General features: G+C 37.9%; 4 protein-coding genes across 4 annotated transcripts; 2 read left to right on the forward strand and 2 right to left on the reverse strand.

Annotated features, from left to right (window-relative positions):
- The first annotated feature begins 1,592 nt into the window (after positions 1–1,592).
- On the forward strand, positions 1,593–7,194 carry LOC147560615 (transcriptional adapter ADA2b-like). The gene is made up of 14 exons (XM_086664415.1): positions 1,593–1,835; positions 2,121–2,608; positions 3,261–3,357; positions 4,171–4,226; positions 4,400–4,578; positions 4,693–4,758; positions 4,888–5,013; positions 5,234–5,309; positions 5,400–5,463; positions 5,554–5,600; positions 5,683–5,893; positions 5,993–6,203; positions 6,300–6,623; positions 6,746–7,194. Exons 2-14 carry the CDS (start codon positions 2,125–2,127, stop codon positions 6,941–6,943), a joined length of 2,139 nt encoding a protein of 712 aa, XP_086520541.1. The 5' UTR covers positions 1,593–1,835; positions 2,121–2,124; the 3' UTR covers positions 6,944–7,194.
- A 1,738-nt stretch (positions 7,195–8,932) lies between these two features.
- Positions 8,933–10,918, forward strand: LOC147560616 (pectinesterase QRT1-like). The gene is made up of 5 exons (XM_086664418.1): positions 8,933–9,483; positions 9,562–9,751; positions 9,849–10,052; positions 10,149–10,384; positions 10,464–10,918. The coding sequence occupies exons 1-5, from the start codon at positions 9,179–9,181 to the stop codon at positions 10,609–10,611; spliced, it is 1,083 nt and encodes a 360-aa protein (XP_086520544.1). The 5' UTR covers positions 8,933–9,178; the 3' UTR covers positions 10,612–10,918.
- Positions 10,919–11,007: 89 nt separating this feature from the next.
- On the reverse strand, positions 11,008–15,871 carry LOC147560617 (uncharacterized). The gene is made up of 7 exons (XM_086664417.1): positions 15,289–15,871; positions 14,511–14,857; positions 13,494–13,585; positions 13,273–13,395; positions 12,420–13,190; positions 11,773–11,992; positions 11,008–11,656 (listed from the first exon to the last, which is right to left on the reverse strand). Exons 2-7 carry the CDS (start codon positions 14,803–14,805, stop codon positions 11,325–11,327), a joined length of 1,833 nt encoding a protein of 610 aa, XP_086520543.1. The 5' UTR covers positions 14,806–14,857; positions 15,289–15,871; the 3' UTR covers positions 11,008–11,324.
- A 1,915-nt stretch (positions 15,872–17,786) lies between these two features.
- LOC147560618 (transcriptional regulator STERILE APETALA-like) lies at positions 17,787–21,701 on the reverse strand. The gene is made up of 2 exons (XM_086664419.1): positions 21,218–21,701; positions 17,787–19,634 (listed from the first exon to the last, which is right to left on the reverse strand). The coding sequence occupies exons 1-2, from the start codon at positions 21,458–21,460 to the stop codon at positions 18,447–18,449; spliced, it is 1,431 nt and encodes a 476-aa protein (XP_086520545.1). The 5' UTR covers positions 21,461–21,701; the 3' UTR covers positions 17,787–18,446.
- Positions 21,702–22,927: the final 1,226 nt, after the last annotated feature.

Here is a 22,927-nt window from a genome sequence, read left to right on the forward strand (position 1 = left end):
ATGTGTCCTCAAGATAAAATGTTTAGATTTTGAGGTTTTGTTTCTATAAATATTATAAATGGTCGCGTAAACAGACAGTTGAAATTTGACTTGTTAATATAAAAAGAAATTATGATTTGCTTACGATACAAAAATGGAGAGAGTTGAAATTTGACTTGTTAGTACGGAAAATTTTTAGGAGTATGATTTTATTATATGCTCGGAAGGCACATCAAAAAAGACCCATCAAAGTTAGTAGTTTTAGCTAGGGGTTGGAATTATGCACGTGGGCCCGAACCCGTCTGTGCCCGCCTCGGGCACAACCCGCCCGACCCGCCAAGTTTTGGTTGTCGGACATGGGTTAAAACCTCAGCATCACTCAGTGATACCCAACCAAATTACATCAATTTTTTGGGTTGATGAAGCCCAACATTCCATGTTGCCAGTCCTAATTGAGATGGTAAATAATATGTTTGAGGGCAATCATAGGTACACAATGCATTGTTTTTCAATGACCTAAGACAATTCCTAAGTAAAATTTTCATAGCATATCTTTTTTTGTTGACGTCAGAGTGCGATTATCGTTATGCTTATGACGTTAACCGCAATTCGTATAGTGGTCGGAGGTCAATTCTAGGGAGTAATACATCAGAGTAGATCGTCTACTAGATTGGCGGAGTTGATTGTCGGAGTAGACCTGGGGGATTACGGGGGAATAGACTAACGAGAGACAAGAAGAACAGAGAGCTTCTAGCGAGATCTGACGAAACAAAGTAGAATACTTCTAGCCTAGAACCTCCTTTTTGGACTAGCTAGATAAGAAATGATCGAAGTAGGAGACTTCTAGCCGGAACCTTCTTGTAAGACTAGCTGACTGAGAGGTGACCAGTGTCGAAGAATTTTAATGCGCGGATCAGAGAGTAAGTGCAAGTAATTTTTGAGTGAGAGTTTCAAAACCCCTTCCATGAGTGAGACCCCCTTTATTTATAAAGTTGGACGATAGTAACTACACTTGGATCATGGGACTTATCAAATCTAAATTGTAGGATCTTACTAGGATCTCTAGTAGTCGTTGATCTCGCGAGAAGAACGACTCAACCTTATGAGGCACTCCACCCTAGTAGAAATGCTTTACTTCTCCTTTAAAATAGTGCGAGACTCGGTCTTCTACCATGACTCTAACGTGTAGTGAGATATCAGGGATTAGGCTGACTCAATCTCTTACGGTCTGGTCACGAGTCGTGCAACTAGCTGGAGTCCGAGTGGGCTGATGTGGCAGACTAGGATAGGTATTCTAGAAGCGTGGGCTTGAGCAAGCACGTCACCCTCACTGGGCCTACTAGGCGTGTCGGGCTTGCCAGGCGGAGAGCTTTCGGTGGCCCTCCTTGTTAGGCTAGTTGGACTGCTAGCGAGACACCCCTCATGTTATACTAAGGCGACACATTAAAGAGGCCCAATACCATCTCCACTTACGTGAAGCCCATGTGTCGTTTTTGGCCAATACACTCGCATTAATTAATCAGAAAGAATCTGTAACGTATTCACTCATTTTTTGCCCCGTGCACGATTGATAACCAATGCATTTTGAAAAGATTCACACTATCTTGTTCATTGCCTAGTGTGTGAGACTCATTATCGTCGGCCCAATGGCATCGAAAATGCCAAGTGCGTATAATTAGGGTTTCAGTTTTAATTATCGGCTATAAATAGTAGATTAGACAATTTACCGATTCAATATGCCATTCTCTTTCTCTTTCACTGCCGCCGTCCCTACTTTTGCAGTCTTGCTTCTTCACCTCAAAGTTTTGCCCGTCGTTCTCTGTTTAGATCAAAGATAAAAGAAAATCTCAATCAGAGTAAACTCTTGCTTGTACTTATGTTATATCGCCATATTTTTCTTTACTACAAACTTATTTAGCAAAATCTTCTTTTCGCGTTTAGATTATGAGAAAGATTTCAGATTAATTCACCATTAGTTCTTCTGAAATTTCGAATCATCTGATTTTAGAATTTTTGAAGAAATATGAGACATCTAAGTCATACAAGTAAAGAGATTTGTTCATTACCTTATTATTTGCGATTTCGCATGTCATTTTTACTAGTAGAAAATTCTAATTAGGTCATTTATACCTTTTTTTTAGTACGATGAGAACAGCTCCGTCACAAATCTCTAACAATAGAAAGGATCCATCGATGTCATCGCCACAAATCTCGACTACAATATTACCTATAGACAACCAAGCTCCTACTGTTAGCGGAACTTCACCAGTACTTAGTACAATGGTGGCACAACTTCATGAGAAGCAATTGTCGCTGCAAAAGAGCCCGTTACCATTGCAAAAGGCAGTTAATAGTAGCGGTTTAGCAAGGAATGAAGCTTCGCCAACGATTAATACAACAATGGGACCACCTTCGACGATGGGTCCTCCGTTACTTCGAAAAGGTAAAAGCATTGAAGAAACGAAATCTAAAAAACATTCACAACCAACTCCAGCTCCAATTTCAACCGGAGATACTCCGACTCCAGCTCTGACTTCAATTAGAGTTCCAGGTCCTATTTCAACTCCAACTCCAGCTCTGACTTCAACTGTGGCTTCAACTCCCAAGCCAAAGAGAAACAGACAAACAAGTAATAATCAAAGTTATTTTTATTTTATTTTTATTGTGCTTTTATCCTTAATTTACTGTCACATTTACATATTGACACGAGAAGGGTAAAATTGTCTAATAAACGCACGCACCTAACGGAAACGATTAACTTTGAAATAAAACATAACTTACTCACAAGAAAAATGGATGCAACTTAAAATACTATTTTTCTTAGGGTCTAAACTAAAATGAAATCTTGGTAGATTGTTAAGGAAACCAAAGCGATATCTTTCACAAATTTTTCAAAAATTAAACCATTTTGAGAATCAAAATCAAAATTTCCCTCTTTTTTTCAAAGTCTATTTGATTCTGATTTTAATATGAATTTTAATCGTCTCCATTCTGGGTAAGTAGTAATTAATCTTTTTCCTTTATGAACTTTTCAGAAAATTTTCATGCAAAAAGAGAAACAGATTTGAGAGAATCAAACCCCATTAAATTTGTTCTCATCCTTGCCAACTATTATCAGTTACCCATATTTGGATTCTTTTATAAAATTTCAAATGACGAATGTCATTAAACAAGAAATCATTGACAGATGTTTTTTGAAATTTTTACAGAGTAGTGGATAGAGATTGATTTTGGGCTATAAATTAAATCCTCATTCTATAAATTTTTTATCTGAAAACCAGGTGGTGGTGGTGGTGGTGGTGCTAACTGTGAAGGAGTAACAAGAATACTGAGATCATCAATGGGTCGTTCTCGAGTTCCTCATGCTCCTGAACTAGGGTTTGTGTTTCTTTCATCTACTCTGTTGTTGTCCTGTTTCTTTTCTTCTTATTAATGGTGGGGTTTTTCGTGTTCTTCTATAACTTTCTCTTTTTGAAATCAAAATTGGGGTTTTTTGTTTGGTTGGGGTTTTGGGTTTTTGTGTATTTGTTTTTTATGTTATTTTTAGATGTTTAGAGTCTTGAGAATCATTTAGTGGAGTATAATTATACAGAGAGAGAGAAAAAAAAGTGTTTTTCGAAGATATCTGACTTGTGATAGTCCCACAACGTTCACGAGAGTGTCTGAGCCTGAGCTATTGGTGTACGCTCAAACTTAGTATGTGGAGAAGCCTTTTGGAGGGCGTCACATGACCCATGGTGTGAACTGAGGCCACGGTGCACGATACAGTTAGATGACCGATTTAGGGTGGTTATGGGTCCATTTGAGTAAGATGTTTCAGATTCAAACAAGTCAGGTTCAACCAAAGTGAAATAAAATGTTGATAACGACCCTCCTGTATTTGTTTCATTGCATGTTTATGTTTTTAACTTTTGGTCTCAAACTTTTTAATTTTTCAAGATTTTTTTTCAAACAATTTCTTTATTGAATCTTAACAAGTAAAGGTTTGTTGTTGTTGTTTTATTTCGATATCTTAAACATTTTATTTTCTAGATATTGAAATGTAAAAGGTAATTAAAAATCTCGAGGTTAGAATTGCACCAACTAGGAAACTACCCATGGAGAAACGAAAAATTTGAGTTGATGATCTTTAGTTTATAGGACTAAAAAGGTTGACATTTTGTTGAACTTAATATTTTTCGTTTAATGCAGATCATCGAGTAATCCTAATGGTTCAAGAGGAGGAAACTTAGAGTCTTCAAGTGCAGGTATATCATTCGATTTTACGACTAAATCCATGCTAAAAAAACTCATTACTAAAATGGATTTTACGTGCCACATCATCTACCAACTTTATATACACACGTTATAGAATTTCTAGCGCATTTTTATCGTGTTTAGACTATTTTTTCTTTTGTAACTTTGTTTTTTGTCGAAAAAGGTCAAGGAACAAATGAAGGGAAAAGGGCTTTGTACCATTGCAACTACTGCAACAAAGACCTTACTGGAAAGATTCGTATAAAGTGTGCGACTTGTTCTGATTTCGACTTGTGTATCGAGTGCTTTTCTGTTGGAGTTGAGGTTTATCCTCACAAAAGCAATCACCCTTATAGGGTCATGGTAAGTAAAATTACCCCAATACGTGTTTTTTTAAGCTCGGTCGTTGTCAATGTGGGACTATTTTCACAGTCGATTATGGGTTTTAACTTTAAGTAATTATAATTTGTTCACCAGGACAATTTGTCGTTCCCCCTCATTTCTCCAGACTGGAATGCAGATGAAGAGATGCTTCTTCTTGAGGTAGTATTTCATTTTCATTAAGCAAACTAGAAAGTGATCAACATTGATAGTAAAACGGATCATTTTATACTTGGGTATCATACCTTTCGGTGCGTGAATAATGAATTTACGATTGGGTTCTCTTGATAGGGGTTAGAAATGTATGGAGTGGAGAACTGGGGAGACGTTGCTGAGCATGTCAGTACAAAGAGCAAAGCTCATTGTATTGAACATTATAATAATTATTACATGTCTTCGCCATGCTATCCTCTACCGGTATGAGTCAGTTTTCATCTTGTTATGAGTTTTTTATAGTGAAGATATGCCCCTAGCTAGTATACCGCGTTGGTTGTGTGAGGGTGTGCTTATTCGGCTTATAACTTGGAGAGGAAGCCTCACTGATCTAGCTTTTAGGGCGACAAAGGTCCGAGATCAGCTGGGAGGGAAAGAGGGTGAAACGACCCAAGGATACTTACTATTTTGTTTAATTTTGTAGGACATGTCTCATGTTGCCGGAAAGAACAAAGATGAACTTATTGCCATGTCAAAAGAGCAAAACTATGGCAAGACAGGTTTGCTAGCTATACTGTCGAAAAGAAATTTTTACTCGTCTTTTTGCATTCGTACAAAAATTACTAAATTTATACGAATACTTGCTATAGGAATGCATCAGCTTGGGAAGCTCAAGCTAGATGAAGTGCCTGAAAGTTCTCGTTCAAGCTCTAAGTACGATTTCGTTTCAATTTATGGTTATTGATTCGCGTTTAACTCGTCCAATTGATCCTTCATGATAGTTTCTTTCAATCTTTTGATCAGGAACGAAGAAGCTGCATTTAGTCGTCCCCCATCAAACTCTACTGCAGGTATTTCGATAACGATAGTCTTAGGTTGGTTGTGCCTGCAGTTTGTTGCCTAGATTCCAATTTTTTTTTCTTTTATGACCAGAGAAAAGTGTAAGAGGGAAGAACTCTATCTCTTCCGAGGTTGAAGGCCCTTCTTTGGCAGAGTTAAGTGGCTATAATCCGAAGAGACATGAGTTCGATCCTGAGTACGACACTGAGGCAGAGCAGCTACTCGTCGACATGGATTTCAGGGATACAGACACTGAAGACGAGCGAGAGCTGAAGCTAAGAGTCCTCCAAATCTACAACAAGAGGTCTCATATCTCTCTGGATTCTTCGATGTTAATCAAGTTGTCGAATACTTTTGCTTTTCTATATAGTTTAAAGTAATTGAAATGAAAACGTGTTGACAGGCTTGACGAGAGAAAACGCAGGAAGGACTTCATAATAGAAAGAAATTTACTGCAAGAAGATCCGTTCTTCAAGGATCTTTCTCCCGAAGAAAAGGAGATTTACGAGCGGCATAAGGTCTTTATGCGTTTTCTCTCTAAAGAAGATTACGACCAATTGGTTAGGACTGGTATTGAAGAACATAGGACTCGAAAACGAATTGAAGACCTAAAGGTAATATTGCTTTGGACTACTACCTTAACTCTTCGATAAAGCCCAAATATCTAACGTGTGAAGATTTCATAAACGCGGCCTTTTATGATTGCACAGGAAGCCCGAGCTGCTGGCTGTCGGACATCAGCCCAAGCAGATAGATATCTTGAACTGAAGAGGCGATTGGTTGTTGAAGATAATGCAAGGAGAGCGAGGGCAACCACTCAGGTTGCTCCAACTAGTAGACCTGTGCAAAGGATGAACCAGACACAAGGAGTGCCCAGTCTAACTAGTCCTCGAGGCGGAGCAGGAAGTTACTTTACATTTCAAGCTGGTGGCAGCAACACCCAGACTTCCACCGCCGCAGCAGCAACTTCTTCAAGTTCTTCGCATGTTTGGGATATCAGAGGGCTTCCTGGAATAGATCTACTATCTAACGTTGTGAGTACTCTCGTTCGTCTATGTGAATCACTTTGGTTGGGTGATAACATGTATGTCTCTCTAATGAAAAAAAAATGTGTTCGAGTATTTGACACAAAATTTGATGCAAACGATTTTTGCAGGAAAAGAGGTTATGTGTGGAGACGAGGATTATCCCATCTCAGTATCTGAGGATGTCAGAAATTTTGTCGGTAGAGTTCATGAAGGGCAGAGTAACTCGAAAATCGGATGCTCATCGGCTTTTTAGGGTTGATCCAAGCACAACTGATAGAGTTTATGATATGCTTATAAAAAAAGGACTTATTCCTCCTGAATCATAATTCAGTTTTGCTTGGTTTTCTTCTTGTAATGAACATCTGAGTCAGCATCCATGTCATCCAGATCTGAATGTGTCATCTGTACTTGTACTTCATTGCCATCTCAGCTTGTCAAATTGATTGGTGTGTCAGCTCATCAAGTCCTATCTTAAAGTCCACATTTGTTGTAATAAGAAATTTCGGCTAATTTATCATTGCAAATGTCTGTGATACATTTAATTTTTGCTGCTTATTAATGCAAACCCTAACTTCTAGCTGCTTGTTCCACTTTAGACCCCTATCTCATGACCAGTTTCTGTTTTGGTCTCTTATTTTTTGAAGATTATTTTTGTGATGTTCAACCCATTTTTCTTTTTTGGGATATTGATATACCATAGTTATTACGAAGGCATTGATATATCAATACGATGTATAAGCACGATAAGTGTTGAGCTTAAACCCTTACAAAAACTGACCGAAAGGCCAATTAAATGAATGACCTAAGACCCCAATTAAACTATTGGCTTAAAGCCCAACTAAACTACTTTGTTTATACCCAAATAAATTAAACCCTCGTATCTTCATGCTTGAGGAGTTGTTAATTTTGTTTTCGAATTAGAGTATGTCACAAGTGGGATCTTCAATTGTTGATTCGGTTGACAGTAATATAACATGTAATTATACTAATTAGGTTATCATTTGGTGGGTGATTTGGGGAAATAAGAAAAGTATCCAGAGCAATAAGTTGTGGGTGGAAATTTTTTTTTTTTGTTTTCTCCAAACATCACCCTTAATTATTTTTCAATTTGTTGTTCTTTCTTCTTCCCCTCTCACCTCCACTGGAACTCCACGACCTCTACCATATTCTAACGACCACCACCATTAGTGTAGACCACCATAAAAAATCTAGTTGGATCTTCTATCTTCTTTCTTCACTCTCTCTCCTCTTTCTCTCTCAAATCTTATCCTCTCTCTGTCTCTCACTAAATCCCAGCGAAGGAGTTTTCCCTTCGTCGGAAACCCGCTTGGTTTTCCAGACGAGATGGCATCGTTTGGTTTCCAGACGAAGGGTTCTGGCGAAGGGGTTCTCCCCTTCGCCGGAACATAGGCATAGAAAGAGAGAGAAGAAAAGAGGGGAGGGTGAGAGAAGAGAGAAAGACGTCGACAGCCGTCGCCGGCAATTTCGGATGGCGGTTTATGCCGGCGACTTGAGGGGTGCGTTTGGTGGTTTTCAGCCTTTTTCCCCAGAAACTTTTTTTTTTCTCCAAATCAACGACCTATCATTTTTATCAGCATGTTACGTCGGCCATATTGCCTTTACTCCTACTGCTTTCGGTTATGCCTAATATATTATTTATGTCAATGCTTTGGAGAAACAAAGAAATTTTTCGGGGTACAAATTTCTGAGTGGAAAAAAAATTTGGAGCTTTTTGTTTCCTCATAAACATCTACTATCTTTAATGTCTTTTTTGTTTCTTCTTCCACTCGCACCTCCATCATCAACTCAAGTCGTCATCTCATTCCTCTCTCTCTCTCTCTCTTCTTCTGTTTCTTCATCCCTCTCTCTCTCCCTCTCTTTCATCTCTCTCTAATTTCCAACGAAGAGGAGACATCTTTCGTCGGGACTCATATGTGGTTGCTTCGTCTGGATCTGGAAGCACTAGATCCAAACGAAGGGTTTCGGCGAAGGGATTCTCCCTTTCGCCGAAACTTCAGGAGAAAAAGAGAGAAAAACATGACAAGGAATGGAAAGACAAAAAGAAGATAGAGAGAGTTAGAAAGATGAGCAAGCGAGAAATAGATAAAGGTTGTCAGCGGTCGCCTGACCGGCTAGAGGCATGAGAAAAAGTGTGCTTCGAATAACTTTTCTTTTGTTTTCCCACCGTATAAAATTGGTATTAACGTGAGAATTTTTTTTTTGTTTCCCCCAAAACAACCATCATTAATAATTTATTTAGAGGGCTGAAATATTAAAGCCCTTCCATTTAAGAGGAAGTGATGGGAGGGGGGAGAAGAAAAGAAACGGTTAAAGTAAGAGTTCTTATAACTACTTATTAACTACCAATTCCCCTCCACGTCCAAAAATCAATTCTCTCTTTTAATCAATTCTCTGACCACTTTCTCTCTCTAACTTCCCTCCTCTGTTTCTCTCTCTGTCTCTTTATGATGCGTTTCTTTCTTCATTACTTTCTCATTTCCTCTTCCAAAACCTAAACCCCTAGAAACAGAGCACAAAAATTACGTCAAAAAGTTTTGGTCATGGGTTTCTCAATTCTCAGTCTATCAATGGTGATTTTGTTTGTTTATTTAGGAAATACCCAGTTGGGTTTAAGTGATGATCAACAAAATTTTCCTGGAAATTTCATTACTTGGCAAGATTTGAGAATTGATTATGATTACTTTGGAAGAATGAAATTGAATGATAAACAGAACAACACTAGTCGATTGATTGTTGTTTCAAAAGATGGATTAGGTGATTCAATTACTGTTCAAGGTGCTATTGATTTAATTCCTGATTATAATACCCAAAGGATCAAAATTTTGATACTTCCAGGGATTTACAGGTCTGTTTAAATTCTAACCAAAAACTCATAAAGTTTGAATCTTTACTGGTTTCCAATTTGATTTTGTGAAATTTGCAGAGAAAGGGTAGTTGTTCCAAGAACAAAACCCTATGTTTCGTTTATAGCGAATCGAAGTTCTGAAACTGTTATATCTTGGAATAGTAAAGCTTCTGATAGAGATTCAGGTGGACATGAAACTGGAACTTTTAATACAGCTACTGTTGATATAGAATCTGATTACTTTTGTGCTACAGGAATCACTTTCGAGGTACAAAAAAAAAACAGAACTTTTCCGATAATATTCATAATTAGATTCGAAAAATATAAACTTTTCGATCACTTACGGACATGGGGTTTTGTTTCAGAATACAGTAGTTGCAGAACCAGGAGGATCAGGAATGCAAGCAGTAGCACTTAAGATTACAGGAGACAAATCGATGTTTTTTCAAGTTTGGATTTTAGGTTCACAAGATACTCTTTTAGACCTAAGTGGATCACATTTCTTCTATCAATGTTATATTCAAGGATCAGTTGATTTCATTTTCGGTAATGGAAGATCACTCTATAAGGTAAAGTCTACTCAATCTAAACTAAAATGGGTATTCGAAAAAATTTCGATTTTTCGGTGTTAGATTAATGGATTCTGTCTGGGTATTTTGAATCAGGACTGTGATCTTTATTCAACTGCTGATGGAACAGGAGCAATTGCAGCTTCTCACAGAGAAACAATGGTAGAAAAAAGCGGGTTTTCTTTCGTTAATTGTCGAGTTAATGGAACTGGTAATATCTACTTAGGAAGAGCTTGGGGTCGATATTCAAGAACAATCTATGCTTTCTGTGATTTCAATGGAATTATAGATCCGTCTGGATGGAGTGATTGGGGTGACCCATCAAGGAGAAGGTAAGAAAAACCCTAGTTTTTCAGCATTATTTTAGTTTGAAACTGAGATGAATCATGAATCTAACATGGGTTGATACAGGACTGCTTTTTTCGGTGAATATCAATGTCGAGGTAGAGGTGCTAATTCTAGAAGACGAGTATCATGGGCAAAGTCATTTAGCTATTATGAAGCAAAACCATTTCTCGACATGAATTTCATCGATGGAAATGAGTGGTTAAGACTTTGATCCACTGACAATTTTTTCTTACCCGGAAAAAAGTACAGGAAGAAGAAATGATTCATCGATGAAGGGACAGTGTAAGATAGTCAATAGCAATGATAATCTGTTAGCTGTAGCTATCGATCGTCAATCAAGGAAGAGAAAGTGGTGGTAACAAGTCTTGATGTTTGGATGCATCTGAAAAAGGGTGGTGAAATATATGATGAAAATTGTAGAATGTGATGGCATTTGCCTTCTAAATATGTACTATGTTTGTTTGTAGAAATGAAACCTAAAACTCGATGTATTCAATCTACCAAACATGCTTACTTTCAACACTGAACTCATCATTGGTTTCTCAAGCAATTCCTGAATCAAATCCAAGTTAAGAACAAAACTATTTGAAAGCAGAATCCATTTCGATTCAGACAATAACATAGTTGATTCATTTCAAATATATAAACTGAGTATATTATATGGTTCAGTATCATATTATAACTAGTACCAAAACATAAAAGATATATCATATAATGGAGTCGGCTTTGGGGTTGGGCCGCTAAGACACAAGCACACACCCTGCGCCTTCGTTCTAGTTGCAATTCAGTCTGATCCACTGAGATTTGGACTTACCGAAGTTTCTCTATACTTTTCTACATCTATATATGACGATCTTGTCGAAACAAACATGAAATTTAACTTAGTAATAGTTTTCAAGAAATCGGTATCTTATCAATGTAATCTTATATCTCATCTGCTTTCGTAGTTTCTACTGTTTCACATTTCTGGCCACCAGTTCCGAGAACGTTGTCTTTCATATCTACCTTGTTCTTCTCACCATCTTTGATTGTATCAAGTTTTGAAGTTTCGGGAACTTCATGGTTCAATATTGCAGTTCCATTAGATTCGACCCTCTTCGGTACAGAGTTTGCAGAGATCATTGAGCTAGGGCTTACAACTGCAGAAATGACAGAGATTATATCTGGGTTTGTCTTGATTTCATTCCATTTGTTCTCAAACCAATCCTTGGAAAGTCTAAGGTTCTTCGTTTCAACATTCAAGAATCGATTCTCACCTAAGACAGTCAAGAAGTAATGCTTTATTCCTCCATTACAATTTAGACTATGAAATCTAACATCACAAAGAAACATAGAGCAGATTGAAAGACTAAGTTCGACAAGAAAAGCATACCAGGGAAGTAAACTTGCAGACTGTCATGTTCAAAGTTTCGAGTCCCAATTAAAACCCCTTCCCACCAGCCGTCATTCCACCATGCATCCACTGGGGCTCCAATCTCAAAGATAACAAATTTTGGATCCTCAGTAGGAGGGAAAGGTCGGATCCTAGATCGTCCCAAGCATCTCATGCCTAGTTTATCAGGAGGTGCTAATCTGAAGGCAGGTATCAATTCCTACAAGGGAAAAATAATGTGATGAATCCTTCTCCACCCCGCCAGAATAACGAGTCTATCCATCGACTAGAGAGATACCTCCGGACTTCTAACCCATGCCTCATTTAACAAATTGAACTAAAGACCGCATTTCCTATTGGTCTTGGTTACAAGGACATATCAATGTTTCTTTGGACTTGGGCTCCTGTGCAAATCAAACTAGTGCAAACCAAGCCTAAAATGTGCAAACTCGTGCAAACCTTACTTTGTGAGAACAATAAATAGGGAATCGAAGCCACATCAGGACAGGCGAAAAGGTCAGACCCTCATATACATCTAGAGAGTATAAAATGAGAAACGATTCCTCTCTCCCATTTGGGGTCTAACCCATGATCAACTGTAGAAAGACAAATCGATGTGAAAACAATAAATGTCATGGGGCACAAACCTGCAGATTCCCACGATCATCTGCATCTAGCAGATCATCGTATTGGACCTTCAGCTGCTTCTGAGACACTTGCAAGATCGTACACCTGAACCAACAGCCTCTTATCCCACTATCATTAGACAAAACTTCTATTCTTTCACCAACCTTGAAGGGCGAAGGAATCGATAGTGGGAGAGCAACAGAGTTGATATTCGTTGGTTTGCTTTCCGGCAATTGAAACTTCAAGCTCTGGTTTCTGGGTCCGGAGGATGTCAATTCGCTCTTTTGGGCTAAAGCTTGGCCACCAGAGCAATTTGTCAAAATCTTCTGATTTTCATTGATACTTCTAATCTTCTTAGATCTCTTAGTTCTTTTCCCTTGAGGAAACATCTCTTCTTCTCCTAAACACGAAAGGATTGCTTGCTCGAAATAGCCCTTCAATTTACTTAAATCAAAAGGCCTAACTCTATTGTTTCTAAACTGTCTAAAACACAAATATACTCTTTCGAATGAAGATTGTGGAAGAATCTCATAGCATTTATGGTAATGATTTGGGGTTAAAACTGTGGCTGGACCGTCAACACATTCCGCGCTGATAACTTGAGAATGAGGAGTGAGAAAGACTTCTCTTGGATGCGGTTTGGATATACGAATTATAGCCTCAACTTCCTTACTGTAATGAAACCATCGAACTTTTACCTTTTTTTGCCCCTTCCTATCTTCATACATATCATCTAAATATGCAAGATATTGAGTTTCTTCTTTTGCCATGATCAGAACAAATGCATGAATCTGCTAATCGGAAAGTAAGGAAAGTCTTTTACTGATTATGATTTACCAATTATGATTAATTAATGTTATGATTCGAACTTACAGCTATAATTGTCCCACTTCTGCAAAATGCCGGGTAATGCTTGAGTTGTTTAGCACATGTCCAAGAATCACCCAACCACACAATATCTGAATTACGCCCCTTGAATTCCCTCGAAAACCCGCCCTGAAATGGAAAATGAATGTCAACAATATCCGGAAATAAAATATCAAAACCGAAGAATAAACAATAAAAATAAGATGAAGAAAGAAAGAAAAAGATACCACGCGGTCAGGTTCATAGCTCTCCATATTGGTTTCCGTCATCGATACATCCAAAGATCCTAAAGCTTGTGAAGAATCATTTCTTTGTGACTCTGTCATTCATTTTAAATTACAGATTAAATATTTAAAAATTACGATCTTCGTTTTGTGGCGAAAGACTTCGTTTACAACACACTTGTCCCTAGACAAAGGAAAAGAAAGGAAAGGTGGAGAAGAATCAAAATGTGTCAGGACAAAAGGGAGTTCGTACTTATCCTTTCCGGAGTACATGGATGTGTGCCAATAACTCGTGTGTGTATTAAGTATTCATTACAAAACATAAAAGGTAGACAATGTTTTCCTTTTTTGACACGTTGAACAAATATATAAAAGAATGAAGGAATATATAGAGGGTAAAATGGAGACTAAAGACTTGGACCAAAATGGAACTTTGAGTTATAATAACATTCTATCCGGACTATAAGTGAAGTCTTTGCAGAAAGTTCACAATTTAGCCGACTTCTTTCCATGACTCGAGGAAACCAGCAAATGGTTTGCCCCTTGCCCCCTAATCACTGGTTTACCAAATGTGAATACGATTTAGATAAATGCAAATATAAAAGCTATTGTTGGAAATGAAGATAAGCAAGGAAACTCAAAGATGGAACTATCTTTGAGTTGTCAAATGCTCAAAATGGTGATGGATCATAATCACCTTTTCCTCCCAAAATTCGTGGAAAGTTTCATGATTTCTCGTTGCTATACTTTAATTGTTGGTCTTGGTTGAATACGTTAACCATATATTAAATGATATGCCATAACACAAACTTGGGTTTGCAAGCTAAGAACTTCATAACTAACTAGCAATCTACCCCTTTGCTTTTATGAGCATATTTTCCTCTAAAATTTGATCTTTGAATATCAAACACTCGTAAACATGAAGTCCAATAGATAATCAAGCAGAGAGAGAGAGAGAGAGAGAGAGAGAGAGAGAGTAAAATAGCACACAAAAACTAGGTAAAAGGCAAAAATACATACTCAAATAATCTCTCGGGTGATGCTGCTTTGAGAGCAACGAAGTGAGCCAATCGACAACCTCTCTTCTCGATCTCCATTTGAATCCATGACTAATGGAAACATCAGAACCATAAACATCTACGAACTTGTCAGCAACTACATATACCATGTGTCTGAGGCTTCTCTCTGTGCCCACGACAGCAAGGATAGAATCTCCATCAGCATCCTTTAAGTTATAATGAACAACTCGCTTGCCTCTCTCTTTTGAAACATGATCCTCTTTCCATTCCGAGAAACCAAGATCATCTTTAGACATCTTGAGTGAAACCACTTCAATGGGTATCAAGGAAATACCTCAATATAATCACCTATTTAACATACCCAAAGTCCAAAGATGTCAAATTGAAACTAACCTCAAGTCTAAATTAGATGCCTAAAACAAATAATGGAACAACTTAAGAAGAAAACCCTTCTAATTTCTAAAGATGGCTACCTATTTGAACAAAAAGAAAACCAAAATTCCCTATGATTCCTACTCAAAATATTATGGGAGAAACCTAATGATTTAGAAACTTTAAGTTAGGAGCTTAGAGCTGTAAATCCCTAACTCTAAATCAGGAATCCTAGTCATTATATCAATTGGGTTTTTAAGTTTGATCATATATAATAGAGGCCTAAAAAAGCAATATTTAGACAAAATTTGAACAGAGAAGTAATGGGTATGTCAATTTAGAAGCATAAAAGATGGTATTGAGCAAATGCAATGGAACCAAAGATATTTGATCAGCTGAGAAGATACCTGTGAATTCCTTGCAGATCAAAAAGCAGTAATTTTTTTTTTTCTTACTCAGGCTTCCACTTTTGCAGGAGAAGGAAGAAAAATGGGGAGGAGGAGGAGGATGAACAAAGTGGGGGATGAGGAAGGTGATAGATGAGTTACAAATGGAGTTTGGGTGTTCTCTTCCCCCATTATAATTGGTAGAGAGAGAGAGAGAGAGATAAGAAGAGAGAAAGAAAGTAAATGAGGAGCAGAAAAGGAAAACTTTCTCTGTGAGGGACAACTCTCACTCCCTTCTTTTGGTAAACTAGTCATACTCATCTTCCAATTATATGTTGGTTCAACCGTGAAATCTCAACTTTGCCCAACTCAAATTATTCAATCCATTTACACCTACTTCCATCTTGTTTTTAGGGTGCCACGAGTACCCAAAAAAAAAATTTGTTGTAAGAGCACTTCCAACTTCAAACGGTTGAGTATCTCATGGAAAAGAAAAATTCAGTTGGTGGAGGCCGAAAATCTAAATTTTCGGTCACAATTGACTACTCCAACTTGAGTTTGGAGTGGGTTGAGACTCAGCCCTAGCTCTCCCTTCAACCGACCCAACAGATTGGGTCGGCTGAAGGTGTGGTCATATGACTGTTGGAAATCCCTAACAGTCATGTGATCATTTCCATCTTGGTCGTTGGATGTGATTCAACGATTAGATATTGTTGTTGGATCACATCTAACGGTCCAATTTTTTATTAAATATATATTATCTTTTAATTTTTTTTAAACATTTTAATTACTTTTTCTAAAAGATGATTATTACTCACTAATAATTAAAATGCATTACTAATTAAACTTTCACATTAATAATCCAACGGTCTAAAATTCAAATTTTAGGTCTCAAGAGAGACTGGGGTTGGAACTGATCTTTGAGGTTAAGCGGAAGCTGAAAATTTTGGATTGAAAAAATGATTATTTTTGCCTAAGTCACGTTAGGGTTGGAGTTGCTCTTAACACTGAGGGAGGAGAATGATCAAACCCCAAACAACTATTGGCGTCCAGGTATGGAGGACAAGGATCAACTTGTCTGAAATCCAAAACAAGGGTTCGGACTCTGGACCAGTCAAAGAGTATTTTCATATCGTTGTTAAGACTGGGAAGGAGACTGGTCGACCCCAAACATCTATTGGTGCCCAGGGTATAAAGAACACAGATCTGGAAACCAAAGCAAAGGGTCGGACTCAAACTAGACCGATGGTATTTTCAAGGGAGATTGACTAAGGTCAATCTCAACTTTGCCCACATCAACTTATTCCATCCATTTACACCTACTCCCATATTATTTAGAGGTTTTCTATTGCTTTCTTTCTACCGGTTCCCTTTCCTTTTCACTATAAACAAAATCCAAGTCAAATTATGAAATCACATTTCAAGAAATTCTTTTTTAGCTAATTTCTTATTAGGAAGATAACTTTGTCAAGTCCAAAGACTAGTTTTTATATGTGAGTACATCAATTCTTAAGATCACTACATTAGTTCTCTTATTCATAAGTATGGGTAAGAAAAGGAGAAGAGCAAGAAGAAATTCCCTCATTTTGAAGAAGAAATAACGAAACTTTAATGATAGAATTGTGGAGCAAATGTCGAGCAAATTACTTTAAGAACCGTAGTGAACTTCTACTTTAGTTAATAAAAAATGGAGTGGTGACAGTTATAACTTTACAGGTGATTACCTCAGAAAAATTAAACAATAGTTACTACAACGAGATTTGAAAAATGTTGCTTAATTAACCATGGGTCATTAACCTTTATAACGATCATGATCGATCACTTTAGAGACAAACGGTGGGATAGAATTTAAGCTCACATATTATTTCCAAATCTAACAAGTAAAACTTTAAACCCCCTTTTGCAATTATAATGACTGGAATGTTGAAAGATACACATATATAATAGATATCTTATAATCTCTTATACATACACCTATGGACTATGGTATTCAAATAAATGATCGAGTGCTAATAGTAAAAGTGATCATAAAAAAGTCACATCTTAATCCATTTATTTGGGTAACACTATAATTTTGTTGGGTTGACTTCAAAAAGATCACTCACTAGGAAAGATTGGACATAGTTTGGGACAAATCAAGTCAAATTTGAACAAAACCAAAAATTTCACATGAAACTAATTGATGAACCTGTCCTCTGGCTTAGAATTTGGAGATCTACATTTTTAATTGGGCTCCTTGTACAACCACATAGAAGTCTAAAAACATAAACAGTACTCATTAGGTTAAGTTAATGTAGAGACTGAAAAAGGGTACGTTCCATGAGATGTGAAGACATGTCCATCAATGTCTTTTAAGTGTATGTCACATACGTCATTCATGTGTGGTGTTGTATCATTATCACTTACTCGTTTGCAGATGTAACAAGTGATTGCTTGTTACTTATAACATTATATATATAAACACACCGTAGAGTGACTTAAATTTTAGTTTCTTCTCAACTACAATCTTAACAATCATGTTAATTGTTAAGTACGTCCATTTAACATATATATTTCATTTATCCATAGTCAAAATTTGAACTCGTCCGAGAGAAACATAATGGTACATAATAACAACCATTAGATAAGGGCATTATACTCGAAACATTGTACTCTAAAATTATACACTTGCATAATGATCTGGACTGAATGATTTGAATCTATGGTTATCATACTTGTACCAAACTATCAAACACCACTCATCCATAAGTCACATGCTTCATCTCCTAAGGCCTACTTTTGCCCTAAAAGGGTGAAAACTACCCTTCAATATAAGTCCTCCTTTCTGTACCACATAAGAAAAGACCAACTTCATACTACTATTTATAACCTAAACCCCACCACCACCATGTAGTATCCAACAGTTAAGGTTGACCACCATAACCTTTCTTCTATCTCTCTCCAAAAATGGTAGAGAACATTAAACAAAAAAAAAACAGACTTTAGGCAGAAATCACATGTGACTAGTTGTAATTCGAACTTCAATGAATTACTACAATAAGCCACATATGATTTCTGTCCAGAGTCACTATGCTTTTTCTTATTCCTCGTCGTTGCTCGTCTCTCTAACTCCTACTCTTCTTCTTTAGTCATTTTCTCTCTCTAACTTTCTTTGCTCTCATAACGTACTTATCGATTCATCACCCGCTGTTGTAATCCCATAGATGTATTCTTCCATCGCTTGAGCTTCCAACCAAATATCTCTCATTTACTACTAATCTATTTATATTTCTCTCTCTAAAACCAACTTCATACAGATACTCTCCATTCTTAATATCCCACACCCTTATCACACCTTCTATTGATATAAAGATACACCCACTATTCATACACCCAATCACTCCTCTCCTCCCATCACCACCACCACCACCACCACCTCCGGCAACGCCACCACCACCACCAACCCAAACATTAAATCTATTCACTTCTTCAAAATTATCTACCCTTCTAACACTAGCAACTCCACTAGGGTTTTCTACCAACAGAAAGAAACTAGAGCTGATGTCAACTAATGAAACCACCCCACCTCTCTCATCTTCTTCTTCATTCAAAACAAACCCTAAATTTGTTAAATCAAATGACATAATTTTAACTCCATTACATGCAACTGCTATTTCATGCTCATTTGAAACCCTAACTCGGACTAGTTGTGGTTCTATTAACTCAGTTAACAAATACCAACCCATTAATGAATCTGGATCGGTTAATGAACCACCAATAAAAACAAGTTCTTCCGTTTCACCATTCCAAATGTGAAATGACCGACCCGGGACACCCGCATAGAGTCCGATCCACCATTGATTTGATCCACCAAATTCAACTAGCGATCCATCTTCCACTACATTACCTAACTGGACTCGACGAGGACCTGGACCCGGACGACCTGGATACGAACCAGGACCTCTTATGATGACAACATGGACATCCCCATCTAGTGAGGCAAAAACGAGCTTCGAATCAGTTAGAACCATTCCGGAAACAGCACGTGAGAACAGACCGAGTTGATCACGCTCATGTGGAAGGAAAGTGCTGACGTGGAGTTTTGAAGTCAAGTCGAATAAGCAAACTGAGCCGTCGTCGAAGCCGCAAGCCAAGTGGCGGTCGGAAAGAGAGAGGCAACGGCATGTAAGGGCATAATTGTCCAAATCAGTAAAATTGAGGACCGTATGTACAGATCTCGATACACGAAAATTATACGCCGTACGATGACAGTGTATATACTCCTCGTACCACGAGTCACGTTTGAGATTTGTTACTCGCCAAATTGTACGGGTTAGATTGTGCCATAGAAGATCTGACCGTGAGATTGCACGCCACGTCGTACATACCTGCATCAAGAGAAGGAGAGAAATGTGACCATTAGATTTTAATCACAAGGTTTCTGGTTGTCGAGGATAAATGATTCTAAAGTCTCACGACTTTGAATTTCGTGTAAAACGAACTTTTTATCGTGGCTCAAAATAAAGCCTAATGAAACACCGATTAAGAAACAATCTTATTCATTAACTATGTGGCATCAAGTTTCAAAAAACAAAAAAGAAGTAACTTTCTTGGGTCTCTGGATCAACCTTTCCGGTGACAAGTGTAATATGTCGGATTACGGTAATGGCAAATAATTTAATATAGGATGTGTGAGCACAAACTTTTGAATGACCGCCAATATTGGGTAGAATCGAGAGCGCTGGTATCCGGTTTGATACTGTTTTTTCAGTTAGGAGCAATGGAGGGTTCTCAATGACACCACAAGGACAAGCGAGACACGACCTCATATATTGCAATATAAGATACGAGCCTAAGAACAGCTGCGTGCCATACGGGTAAGGCTGGTTCAACACAACAATGACTCCCCACGACTTGGCAATATCAATAGGGTCCCCACTTTTGCCACCTCGAGCCCAATTCTACATGCACGAGATTTTGCTCTTAGCGAAGGTTCCCTGAATTCATCTAAAATGCCATACATATGTAGCCCGGACTCTGGACACGACTACTGATGCAGGGCTATCACACCAACTATCTTGGAATTCACCCCAACCCATTGATACCACTTTGACCACATAGATGTACAACTTATGTTTTAGGAGGGTACTTCAAAAAATGCCTTGAAAGTACAAAAAAAGCATAAGTAATCACATCCCAAAACACACCTACCAACTTAAAATCCAAAAACGTTTCACTAGACAAGGTACAAATCCACCACATAAGAAGAGAAGCCCCAAAAGCAAACAAATCTCCTCTCACACAATAAACACATTGAAAATATCAAGAGAGAGCCCCCCTTCTCAACAAGCTTCATTGTGCTTACTTTTTCAACTGTATTGTCTCTCTTATTAACTTTCATTTCCAATGAAACAAGTGAAGATCAAATCAAGTACAGATCTTGACCGTTAGATTAACATACCAACAAACAAAAAAAAAAAAAAAAGAAAGACTAGAGATGACGTATATATAGTATAAAACTCTGACTAGAAAAAAGGCGGGAAAATCTAAAAGTAAGAAGTGATATTTTAAGCTATAATCATACTAAAACAGTGAAAATCAACAGTTTTTTCTTCCACATTTTAGTGAAATATCAGCATCTTTCTGTTTCTGTTTCTTAGAGAGAGAGAGAGAGAGAGAGAGAGAGAGATGGATAAAAGTTGAGTCAAAAGGGGGAGTTAATTTTAAAATAACTAAAATAAGAACTTCTGATTTGAAATACGTTATAAAGTAGTTCTTCCTTTTTTGAATCAAATCAACAAAGAAAGAACCCTAAAAAGGGAATTTCAATTGATACCCACGAAAGATTTCTATAAAATTTAAAATACCCATGTTGAATCGAAACAAATATGACGGAGAATTCGAAGTTAAGTGATAAAAAAAAAAAAAAGGAAGAATCTTGAACAGAGTAAAGGGGAGAAATTAAACAGACCTGAAAGAAATTAGAGAGAGAAGAAGCAACAGCAAGTCTACCCAGAGGATTAGTTTGAGATACATCAATGGCGATTTGATAAGCAAGTGATTCAAGAAAAGGTTCAGGCCAAACTTCATTATTAGTACTACTACTACCCAATCTTAGTCTTGATGATGAAGGTCCTTCAAACTCTGTTCTTCTAATTCCTCCACCTCCTCTGTTATCTTTTGAAGAAGATGATGATGATGAAGAAGAAGTCATGAAAAGATAGTATTGGAAGAGAGACGATGAGGCCGAGAGAGAGATAGAAGTAGAAATGGGTTAATGGGGTGTGTGCTACCTATTCACATGGAGAGAGAGAGGTCTAGGTCTAGAGAGAGAGAGAGATGGTGATGGATGGGAGATGAGAGAATAATAGATATAATTGTAAATGGAAAAAATAGGGAGAGGCCCTGTCCTGCAAGGACGGCGGAGAGGAAGGAAGTTAAGGAGGAAGTGAGGAAAGGGGAGAAGAAAGTAAAGGGGGTACATTAAAAGTACCAATGGTTTATAGCATTTTCCCGTATATTATTAGCAGAGAGATGCTAGAATCACAAAAGATTTTGACAAAAAAAAGTTTTCAGCTGATGTGGCGGTTGTGATTTTCATCTCTCAACGGCCTAGATTTGGTCAAAGTTTGAAACCACACCCGCCACATCAGCTGGGAACCTTTTTTTGTCAAAATCTTTTGTAACTTTATCATTTCCCTTATTAGCAAGAGGATGTGTGCACTTCAACCTCTCTAGTGGTGGCCAACGGGTCGTGCCGTGCCGGCACGGCCCGTTTGGCAGTCGTGCCGTGTCAGACACGCCACGGCCACGCAGGCACGGCTTGAGCCGTGCCGTGCCCAGACCACAAAGGTCAGGGCACAGAAACGACCCATGGGAACGGCCCGACCGTTCCCGTTGCGTTTCTGGCCGTTTCTGTGGCCGTTCCGTGGCGTTCCCGTAGTCGTTCCCGTGGCCGTTCCGTGGCGTTCCCGTAGTCGCTCCCGTGGCTCCGACCCATTCATAAATATTTTTTACTTGTAAAAAAAAAGTAATAAAAGAAATATTACATTTTTTTCAAGTAAAAAATTGTGATGTACAAAAACTTAGAGTCTATGTCATATCTTTGTTTATTTTATTGGAAAAGAGTTGTATAAAGACTCTCCACATTTACTTTATATTTTGTGGTTTAGGTGTGGGACTATCTTTACCACTTTATTTATTTATTTTTTTGAAAATAAGTTTTAGTTTGTTTCAACAACAAAAAAAATCTAAGTAAAAAAAATTAAAGTAAAACCTCTTTTGTGCTACACCAATTACTAATAAATGGGGTGAGAGTGTACAACACCCTCAAAAGAGAGTGTTGTATACCCTAAGTAACTTTTTAAAATTAAAAAAATTAAAAGTGTTTTGAGGATGTTAGTACACCCTAGGTAATGCTTAAAAATTCAAATAACTAAATTGGGCCGTTGCTAGCGTGTCGTTGTTGCCGTTTCCGTTCCGTGTCGTTCCGTGCCCACGGGTCGTGCCGTGTACGATCCGTTCCGTGTCGTTCCTGCGTGTCTAATGGGTCGTGTTTAACGAGTCTGGGGCTCTAAAATCCTAGCCCCGACACGGCACGCCAGACCCGTGACGGGTCGACACGGCACGGAACGGACCGTTCCGTGCCGTTCCGTGTCCTCAAATAAACGGGCCGTGCCGG

The sequence above is a fragment of the Eschscholzia californica genome, unplaced genomic scaffold (assembly GCF_041429995.1).
Source record: "Eschscholzia californica isolate CP2 unplaced genomic scaffold, dmEscCali1.0.p SCAF_2, whole genome shotgun sequence".
NCBI classification, from domain to species: Eukaryota; Viridiplantae; Streptophyta; class Magnoliopsida; order Ranunculales; family Papaveraceae; genus Eschscholzia; species Eschscholzia californica.